Source organism: Nicotiana attenuata, unplaced genomic scaffold (assembly GCF_001879085.1).
Source record: "Nicotiana attenuata strain UT unplaced genomic scaffold, NIATTr2, whole genome shotgun sequence".
NCBI lineage: Eukaryota > Viridiplantae > Streptophyta > Magnoliopsida > Solanales > Solanaceae > Nicotiana > Nicotiana attenuata.
This window is the reverse complement of record NW_017670819.1, coordinates 106751-117695: the sequence shown is the minus strand read 5'-3', so window position 1 is coordinate 117695 and position 10945 is coordinate 106751. Positions and strand designations below refer to the sequence as shown.

Sequence of the window (10945 nt, the reverse complement as noted above, 5' to 3'; positions counted from 1 at the left end):
ACTTATATTGGATCAAAATAAAAAAACAAATTGGTTACTTATTGTGAACCGGAGGGAGTACTTGAGTTTGAAGAGAGATTTGTTAGTGTGAGATGGAGAAGAGCAATATCTTAGTATTAATGAGGCTTTAGAAGAATTAATTCCTAACTCATCTATAGTGAGTAAGTCATACTTAAGGAGGATTTCAATGAATCTTTTAGTAGATTTCTGAAATTCATTTCCCATAATAAATGCAATGATCAGAAGCGTATAAATCCGCCCCTCCTCCAAACAAAAATAACATAGAAAAAAAAAGGGAAAAAAGAACGAGTTTGTTCACTATTCTTCAGTCGATTTAACTTGAATGGTGAGCTCAATGTTTTAATTTATTCATTTTGAGTTAGGATTTTGTCTTTTGGTTACGGGGATTTAACTGGTAGTTTATGGGTTTGAGCCGTGAAAGCAGCCACTAATGCTTGCATTATGATAGGCTGCCCACGTCACACCCATTTGGGGTGCGGCCCTTCCCCGAATCCTGCATGAAGGCGAGATGCCTTGTACACCGAGTTACCCTGTATAGCTATTACGACTTTTATCGATAATCATGATTATTCATTTTTTTCATTTCTTTTGTGCCACATTTTTGCAGGATCGAGCTTTCATCTTTTTGATCTGTATTACTCCATTTATTCTTGATAGAAGTCTTGCTGCTGTTTTTGATGTAACAAGTTATGGCGCTGTTGGAGATGGAAAGCACGACGACACTCAAGTAATACAAATACTTTTAAATATTCAACTAACTTATGTTTCACTTGTTACTTTTATTCTATGCTTGTTTGAGACTGAGCCGTAACACACGTATTTCAATTGCTTATACACCGAAACCAAGACCCGTGTGCTCAGAGCATGTATCATCTAAATTTGGACATATATATTATGGCATTTTAGTAAGATCTTTTTTAAATAATAAAGAATAAAAGTAATCTTTTACTTTGATTGAAGCCCCCCTTTTCAAGGAAAGTAGAATAAAAATTGCTCTTTTTCCCGTTAATTAAGTTGTTTAAGAGATTTCATATATTTTTTAATCAATTTTTGTAGGCATTCAAACAAGCTTGGACAGCTGCGTGTAGGGGTGAAAGTAGAAATCCGTCAATGGTTATACCAAGTGGAAAGTCATTTTTAATACGACCTATTACATTCCAAGGACCTTGCAAATCCTCCAATATTCATCTACAAGTAAGTTTGCTTCATTATATATATATATATATATATATATATATATATATATATATATATGTGAAGTCCTATAATAAGAACGAACTAGTACTTAAAAAAGGATAATTTCAAAGATTTTTGCTCAGGTTTCGCTTCGTAACACTAAATTCATTATGATTTATGATGTTACGTTTCGTCTCTCTTATTTTGATTTTTGTATCAACTTTTTAACTTATTTGTTTTTAATATAAAAAATTACAAGTTGACTAATTTACCTTTTTTCAATAAACTTTTATTTTATTCAACGATATCATGCATATATACTAACAGAGGAAACATATGCATATGGAGTTAATCCATATGCTTGAGTACGTGATGCGACATTGAGATTACAAAGAAACTTTACAAACACAATAATTAGACAAAATCATGCGAATGCACGTGTTGAGCATCAAAAAGATGGAAAGGCATAAATTAGCTTTTGTTTAAAGATAGAATTGAGAGCGGCATTGAAAATTGACAGGGCATAAACCTAGCGTATAATTTTATTTATTTATTTACAAGGGTATTATGTTTTTCGTTGTTAAAGAGCTTGTTGAAAAAGATATTCATATAATTAATTAATTAGAAGAGTTTAATATTAGAAAAGGACAAATTGGGTATAAGATATTAGTTCTTTTATATTAATGAGAAGTAGATTAAAAAGATTGTTACAAAGAAATTAATATAGGTAGGTAAGTGTAACATTTAATCACAAGAGAAATTAGTGTTCAATGGCGAAGTTAGGAAATTCAATAAGGGTGTCCAAATTTTAAACGCCCTTTGCCGGTAGGCTATGCAAGGGTTTCCAAAATATATTTTTTAATCAATAATAAGTAATATTTTACCTTATACGTAGTATAATTTTTCGGCTAAGAGTGTTCAATTGACCACTCTTGGCCCGACATAGCTTCGCCCCGGTTAGTGTTACGAAGCAAAATCTGAGGGCGTGTCTCTGAAATTATGCCAAAGATATATCACAACAGGCTTGTGATTTCATGAAGTAGCATTATTTTTTTTGGGGTAAGAGTAGCCTTGGATCAATAGTCGTGAAAGCAAACCACGAATGCTTGCATTAGGTAGTCTGTCTATATTACATCCCTTGGTTGCGGGCCTTCCTCAAACCTTGCGTGAACGCGAAATACTTTGTGCATCGATAAAAATAGCACTATTTTCTGAACATAAACATCTAGCAATTGCTTTGCAGGTATCAGGATCAATTGTAGCACCAGAGGATCCAAAGGAATGGAAAGGTTGTGAAAATGTTAGTTGGATATATTTTACAGGTGTTTTTGGTCTCTTCATCAATGGTTCTGGTACTATTAATGGCAATGGTCAACGCTGGTGGAATACTCCTAGTGGTATCAGGGTGCGTTTTAAACATCCCTCTATTTTATTATCATTTAATATTGCATTGCGCGAAGCTAGAAATTTTAATAAGCACATTTATAAAAATACAATAATGTGAAATCTGGGATTCAAACTAAAATGATTTTTGAATCACTTTTATAGTTACACTAGAGAAACTTCTCTTATGTTTAGTGGATTCAATAACTTATTTATATGAAAGATAGTAATTATTTTTACCCTATTATTTGTTAAGTTCAGGTGATCAATGTTTTTAACTAGTACTTTGACCTTGTTTAATTGATTGGATAAGTATTAACAAGTGAGATTGTTCTTGTTTCAGGTGAACGGAACTTGCACTAAACCAACAGTATGAATTTTTTTAGGAAATTCTCTAAGATTAATTTTTAATTATGGTGATATTACCTTACTATGAGTGTATTGGACGACCTAAATATTTTGAAAAATATTTTATTCATGAACTTATTTTTTCCAATTAGAGGAAAATAATTTTTTTTTCCTATCAAAAGATGAAAAAATATTTTTCAAAATTTTTTCTCAACTTTCTCCACCCTTTTCCTCACTCCGACCCCACCCATCTACCCTCTTCCCTCCCCCATAACATCGCCACTGCCACTCTGGCCCCTAGACCCCGACCTACCGCCCTTACCTATTTCAGTCTTGTGTTTGCCTGAATTATAGTATATTTTATAAAATTATTTTCTGCTATTTAATCAATCGTTGAAAAATATATAAGACAATCACTTATATTTTTTTCCGTACCAAACACACCTTATGTGTTATTACTTTGAGTCTTTTAATATTCGCATATATGTCATTTACAAGAATTTTTTCCCCTTCTTTTTCTTGGTAGGCTGTCCACTTTAATTATTGTAACGGCCTTCAATTGAGTGGAATTAAGCTAGTGAATAGTTCGAGAAATCATATAAGCCTGACTTACAGCAAAGGAGTAACCATCTCAAATATTCATATTAGTGCACCAAAATATAGTCGCAATACTGATGGTATTGATATCTCTAACTCTAGCCAACTTCACATTCAAGACTCCACTATTCAGACAGGTACTTCTTATACTCTCAACTTCCTAAAATCTTTAACTTGTCTGTTCGATAGAGGCGGATTCAAGATCTAAAATTTACGGATTCCTATAATAATCTCAAAATAAAATTTACGTACCCGACCTCTAAATCTATCCCCGTTTATGAATTAGGAAAAAAAAAAGGTTTGCAAATATTTACATAAAACAAAAAATGAAAATAATCGTGGTTGTTCTTAAATGCACTTTATTTTTCGAAAATAAAATTAGAAAGTTTTTTCCGATAAAAGAAAATCCAAAGGTAACTTTAATTTTCTGAAATATTTTTCGAGTAGGAAGCGAACAATTTGGAGTTTAATTATGTGAATATTAATTTCATAATATAAACAAAAAATATTATCGGAATATGTTGGTTAAGACAAACAGAATTTTCCCAAATCCTTATTTCATACACTTTTATTAAGCAAAAAGCAGAATTTGGAGTTTCACAATTTTTAAAAATAAAATAATGAATTTCACTCCATTCATCTAAGATCCTAATCCAATATAAACTGTAGTAATTTATGTTATGCATGACCTGTCCATCACTTAGCAATAATTAAGTTTTTTTTATTTTTTTTAATTTTTTAACTACTACTGTTATTGAAACCCTTTTATACTGCATAAAGTGTTTCATGTTTACACCAAAATTCAATAATCCAACAAAAAATTAATAACAAACAGGTGATGACTGCATTGCCATCAATACTGGGTGCGTTGATGTTCATATTTCTGGTATTTCATGTGGACCAGGGCATGGTATAAGGTACAACTCCATCTTATATTTCTTTTAAATTTCTATTTATTTCTTTACAATAAATGTGAAACACATTTTCATTATATGGTAAATAAGTAAATAACTAATAGTAACATACATTGTATGCAGTGTGGGAAGCTTAGGTCCAGATAACACATATGCGTACGTGGAAAACGTCTATGCAACAAATTGTAACCTTGAGGGAACCCAGAATGGTGTTAGAATTAAGACATGGCAGGTAAACAAAGTCTCATCTTTCATATTAATATTAAAAAAAGCCAGCTTGGTGTACAAAGCATCCCGCGTTCATATAAGGTTCAGTTAAGGGCCACACTCCAAGGAGTGTGATGTAGACATCTAGCCTATCCTAATGCAAGCATTTAATTAGTAACTGCTTCCACTGCTCGAACCTGTGACTTATAGGTCATACAGAGACGACTTTACCGTTGCTCCAAGGCTCTCCTTCACCTTTCATATTAATATTAATTAAAAGGATAAAAGAATTATGAATACTTGTACTCATAAATACTAATTAATTATCTCTTCATGCCTTCATAGGGTGGTTCTGGATATGCTAGGTCTATACATTTTGAAGATATTCACCTCAAAAACGTAGAAAACCCCATCATTATTGATCAGTTTTATTGCAATGGAGGTCATTCATGTCAACCTCAGGTAAAAAATAAAGTAAAAAAAAAAAAAATCATTTTTTATTTTTCTATAAAGTCTTTTAAAATTTCATCCTTTTTTTAATTTTAATTTTTTTAAATGTTGTGAACAGGTAAGTGCAGTGAAAGTGAGTGATATAACATACAAGAATATACATGGAAGTACAAGCAGCAAAGCAGCAATAAATTTGAACTGTAGCAATAGCACAGCTTGCACCAACATTGAGATGGAGAATATCAACATAATTCCAGTTGTCCCTGGACAAAAGATTTTTGCTATTTGCAATAATGCCAAAGGAAAAGCCTCTTCAACTTCACCTCCTGTACCTTGTTTGGATAAATATTAAAGCATATTTTCCATTTATTTAGTTCCATGCCATTTGCAGTGTGGTAATTAGGTTTGACAAAAACTACCGACACAAAGCTAATATATTTAAATTTATATAACGAATGTTGTTAGATGCAGTATGTAAAACATGTGTTTGTATGTTTTCCAATTAAAAATGATAGAACTGGACTGGTTTAAGTAGAAGTCTGTTATATTCTTCGTCTAATCTGTGCTAACATACACAAGTTAACCCATCAACGAATATACCTTTTGTTGAGATCCAGCCATGGAAGTTTCTAGATTGAAGGACAAGAAGAGAATGGAGAAGAAGCAGAGCAGTTCTGTTATTCCAACTGACTGTTATGAGCTGTACAACTGTATTTATAGACACTAACTTCGACTAACTAACAATTAGCTACATAATTAACTGTAAGTATCACTAACTAATTTCCTAACTAATCCACGCCATCATTCCTCTTAACACTCCCCCTTAAGCTGTGTAGTGAGAAAAGATTGAACACTCCCAGCTTAGACAACAAGAAATCACGCTGTGATTTACCAAGTCCTTTTGTAAGAATATCAGCTAGCTACAGATTTGATGGAACATGAACTTTTTGAACAAGACCCTCCTGCACCTTTTCTCTGAGGAAATGACAATCAATCTCTACGTGCTTAGTGCTCTCATGAAATATGGGATTTACTGCAATTTGAATTGATGCCTTACTGTCGTAGAACAGCTTCACTAGCACTTCAACATTAAAATTCAACTCCTTGAACAATCCTACTAACCAGACTATCTCTGCCACTGCATTTGCCATGCTTCTGTATTCTGCCTCTGCTGAGCTCCTTGAAATGGTGTTCTGCTTCTTTGATTTCCAAGAGATCAAAGAATCTCCCAGCTTGACCACAAATCCACTGACTGACTTCCTTGTCATTGGACAAGTTGCCCAATCTGCTTCACAATGCACTGTGAGTTGTGATGAGAAGTCCGTTGATCCCTGGTGCATTCTTCAGATACCTTACCACCCTTAGAGCTCCTTCCATATGAGATTTCTTTGGCTTTTGCATGAATTGACTCAAATTCTGCACAACGTAGGCTATGTCTGGTCTGGTCATTGTGAGATACAACAACTTTCCTACCAGCTGCTGATAACTGGTAGGATCAGGCAATAATTCATCATGATATGCATTACAGGTTCCTCCTTCGTCTAACTCCACACTAGTAAGCCTTTGATTCACCTCTAATGGTGTGCCTGCTGGCTTAGAACCAGCAAGACCAAGATCACTGATCAAGTCAAGAGCAAATTTCCTTTGACAGACTATAATTCCCTGCTTACTTCGAGCAATTTCAAGACCAAGAAAGTACTTCATCTCCCCAGGTCCTTGATCTTGAAATGTTGTTGTAGCATGCATTTAGTAGCCTCTATCATGGTGGGATTGGATCCAGTGATCAGAAGATTATCTACATATACTAGCATTAGGACCTGATCTTGACCACAATGCTTAGTAAAGAGGGAATAATCATGAAGGCTTTGAGCAATCCAGACGCAGTTAACGCTTCACATAGTTTGAGATTCCATTGCCTAGAGGCTTTCTTGAGGCCATAGAGTGACTTTTGAAGCTTGCAATCTTGAGAGGACTCCCCCTGGCTAACAAGGCCTAGTGGTGGAATCATATAGACATCTTCCACCAAATCTCATTGCAGAAAGGCATTGAATACATCCATCTGATAGAGCTTCCATCCATGCATGGCAGCTAGAGATAAAACTGCTCGTACAATCACCATCTTGACCACAGGAGAGAAAGTTTCCTGATAATCTAGGCCTTCTTGCTGTGTGTACCCCTTGGCCACTAGCCTTGCCTTATATCTTTCCACCTCTCCCTGTGCATTATACTTGACTTTAAAGACCCGTTTGCAACCTATTGCCCTTTTTCCCGCTGGTAGATCTACCATACACCAAGTGTTGTTGTCATTGAGAGCCTTCAATTCCTTGTCCATAGCCTCAATCCATTTAGGATCATGCATGGCCTCAGCATAAGAGGTTGGCTCTTTAATAGCTGAAAAATTACATACTAACTTAAAATATGAATCTGGCAAAGAAGCATAGGACATATAAGAGAAAATAGGATACATGGAGGCTGAGCTTGCAGTAGAAGTTCCAGAAGACTTTCTTGGAGGCAGTTGATGCACAAAACCATGAAGACAACCTGGTGCCTTGGAAGGCCTGGATGATCTCATGACCACAATAGGTGGTTCATTATTGTTTGTAGTGCTTGTTGTAGCTGGTGATTCTGTAGAATCTGTTGGCTCATTATGCATTATAGGTGAGCAATCAACTGAACTTTCAATTGGTTCAACCATGTTGGGAGGATTAGCACTATGAGCAACCTGTGCATTATCTGTGACATGAATGGATACAAAAAATTCTTTTGCATCTGATGTTTGAAGTGGAGTAACTGGTTCAAATGTGCCCCTTGTAGCAGGAGAGCTAGAATGAAATACATTCTCCCAGAACACTACATCCCTACTAACAAACATGTTATGATTAGTTAGACTATAGAGTTTGTAACCCTTTTGAGTAGAAGAATACCCCAAATGGACAGCCTTTTCTGCTCTAACATCAAATTTATCTGTACTAGCACCTGTTCTAGTAGCATAACATAAGCATCCAAGAACTCTTAGGTGTTGAACGTTAGGTTTCTTGCCATATAACACTTCAAATGGAGATTTTCCAGACAATGCAGTGGATGGAATTCTGTTAACAAGGTATACAACACTCTGCACATACAACCCCCAGAATCTTAAGGGAATGCTACCTTGAAATCTAATTGATCTGGAAACTTCTAATATTTGCCTATGTTTTCTATCCACCACTCCATTCAACTGGGGAGTACGTACACAAGAACTTTGATGAACAATCCCTGCTGATCTAAAAATATCCTAACAATGAGTATTAAAGAACTCTGTACCATTGTCACTCCTGAAGACCTTCATAGTTCTACCAAGCTGAGTTTTTATTAAGATCAGAAAATCCTTCATTAAAATGGAAACATCACTTCTGAGCCTTAACAGAAAAATCCAAACCAATCTACTATGATCATCTACTAGAGTTAGAAAATATCTGTTTCCATCATAAGTAGGGACTCTATAGGGTCCCCATATATCACCATGTACTAAATCAAAAGAACATGTTGCTCTACTAGTACTTTGTAGAAATGGTAGCCTAGTCTGTTTGGAAAGAGGGCAAATAGAGCATGGGCTGCTGCCAGCTTTATTATACTGCTTCACTAGATCCATTTGCTTCAATATTTTGTGAGGTACATGTCCTAATCTTCTGTGCCATGTCTCCTCATCACTCCTTACATGTAACACAACTGAATGAGCCATCTTGTTACTATGTTTGTGATCCCAGTAATAAAGTTCATTAAGAAGTTTACCAGTCCCCTTCACCTTCCCAGTGTGAAGGTCCTACACAAGACAAAAATCAGGAAAAAATGCCATACAACAATTCAGTTCTTTGGTAATCTTAGAGACTGAAAGAAGGTTGTATTTAAAACCAGGCACACAAAGGACCCCTAATATTTCCCCTTGGTTCAGTGTACATTTACCAACATGAGCTATTGGGAGCTGAGATCCATTTGGTAAGTGTACTGTATTTGAGTGATTTTCAGGTGTATGCTTTTCAGACATCATCTTAGGGTTAGAAACCATGTGATCAGTGGCTCCTGTATCAACTATCCATTCAGGATTAACACTAGTAGCCATAAAAAATCTAACGATACCTGTCATGTTAGTTGTTGGAGTTGAAGGATTGTTGTCTTTGGTTAGTATTCTGAGCAACTGGTTGTATTGTTCTGGTGTAAAAGACATAGGTCCTGCTCCCCCTACCCCCACATCTGGTCCAGCATGGTTTCCTCCAGAGTTATTGCTGAGTCCTCTTGTTATCACACTATAAGCATCAGTGTGGCCTTGAGGCTGAGTAGGATAGGGTGCGGCAGAACCAGGTGTGCTATTAGATCCACCAAAAAGATTTGTCTCCTTAAGTCCACCATAGTTTGTAGAATTGGATCCACCATAACTCACAACATTGGCCCCTTGCTTTCTTCTCCTCTTGAAGTCAGGTGGATAGCCAATGAGCTGGTAATAATTTTCCTTACTGCGGCCCTTCATCTTACAATGCTCACACTGAACTGTGTTGTAGTTCTGCTGTGAATTTTTAGCAGTCCATAAGGCAGTGATATCGTTTCTTTCTCTAGAACTGACGAGACTTTGAGGAGAACCTGATCTCTAAGTCTCATCCTCTATCATTAAAGCATACGCCTGGTTCAGAGTAGGCTCAGTAGTCTTCATCAATATCTGCCTCCTAGCTTGAGCAAGAGATCATTTAATCCTCCTAGAAATTAAAGCAATCTTTGTTGGTGAAGATGTTCAACATAGTCTTTAGGTTTCTCACACCCACAACTAGGAGTAGGAGCCATAGGATCAAATTCATCCCAAAGTTCCTTCAATTTTGTGAAGTAGACTGAAATAGAACCAGTTCCCTGCGAGATCGTTGCAATCGCACAATGCAACTGATAAATTCTCATACGATTGACCTTATCAAATCGCTCTTGTAAATCCTTCCAAACCAGATGTGCATTGGAAGCATAAACAACTCCATTCAACAGATGTAGAGATACTGTGTTCATGGGCTGTACAACTGTGTTTATAGAGATTGACTTCAACTAACTAACAATTAGCTACATAATTAACTGTAATTATCACTAACTAATTTTCTAACTAATCCACTGATGTTCTAAACGTCAATACCACACAAGAGGGGGATGATTTGTGTGGTACCCAATTTTCGATCTAGAAGAACCAGGTTCTTCTAAGTGATCTAACTACTACTGTTTGCGGAATTAAAAGTACAAAAAATAAAGAACACAGGGATTTTTACGTGGAAAACACCTGGCTCAAAAGGTGAAAAAACCACGACCTACTACTCAATAGGATTTTCCCAAACTTCCACTAAAATCACTGAGCCAAAACAGCATTTACAAAAACTCTTTGTAAACCTAAGGATTAACTTTAATCCCTTTGTAGCAGACAGTCTCAACTGTTGCGACAACTTCAAGTTAGCCTATAACTTGAATACTCAAAGTACCTATTACAATTGCTTCTATAAAAGCTGAAAGGTACAACTTTAATCCACTTACTACAATTGAACTAGAATAAGAAAAAACGCAATAGAACTGGTTCTTCTATCTTGTTCAAGTAGCTTCAGGAGTGCACACTTAAATCTCACATAAATTGCTTGCAAAATCGCCTTGCTCTTTTGCTCTCAATTTAGTTTTACTTCTACGTATGTGCAACACCTGTAAAAGAGAACAATCACTGTTATTTAATGAGTTAGTAATTAGAGTTTGATTGAGACTCAATTGCTGATCTTCCATCGAAGTTGAGTCCTTGAAAAACACAAACTCCAACCCTATATTTTATCCGGATTGTATTCTCTTCTCATAAGAAGACTTTC

At 35.6% G+C, this 10945-nt stretch overlaps 2 protein-coding genes across 2 annotated transcripts; one reads left to right on the top strand and one right to left on the bottom strand.

Moving 5' to 3' along the window:
- Positions 1–288: 288 nt before the first annotated feature.
- Positions 289–5612, top strand: LOC109243633 (probable polygalacturonase At3g15720). The gene is made up of 10 exons (XM_019410591.1): positions 289–346; positions 629–748; positions 1078–1215; positions 2441–2602; positions 2924–2950; positions 3455–3662; positions 4361–4442; positions 4563–4671; positions 4992–5108; positions 5215–5612. The coding sequence occupies exons 1-10, from the start codon at positions 344–346 to the stop codon at positions 5446–5448; spliced, it is 1200 nt and encodes a 399-aa protein (XP_019266136.1). The 5' UTR covers positions 289–343; the 3' UTR covers positions 5449–5612.
- Positions 5613–6386: 774 nt separating this feature from the next.
- Positions 6387–6842, bottom strand: LOC109243629 (uncharacterized mitochondrial protein AtMg00810-like). Its single transcript, XM_019410588.1, has one exon. The coding sequence runs from the start codon at positions 6840–6842 to the stop codon at positions 6387–6389; it is 456 nt and encodes a 151-aa protein (XP_019266133.1).
- Positions 6843–10945: the final 4103 nt, after the last annotated feature.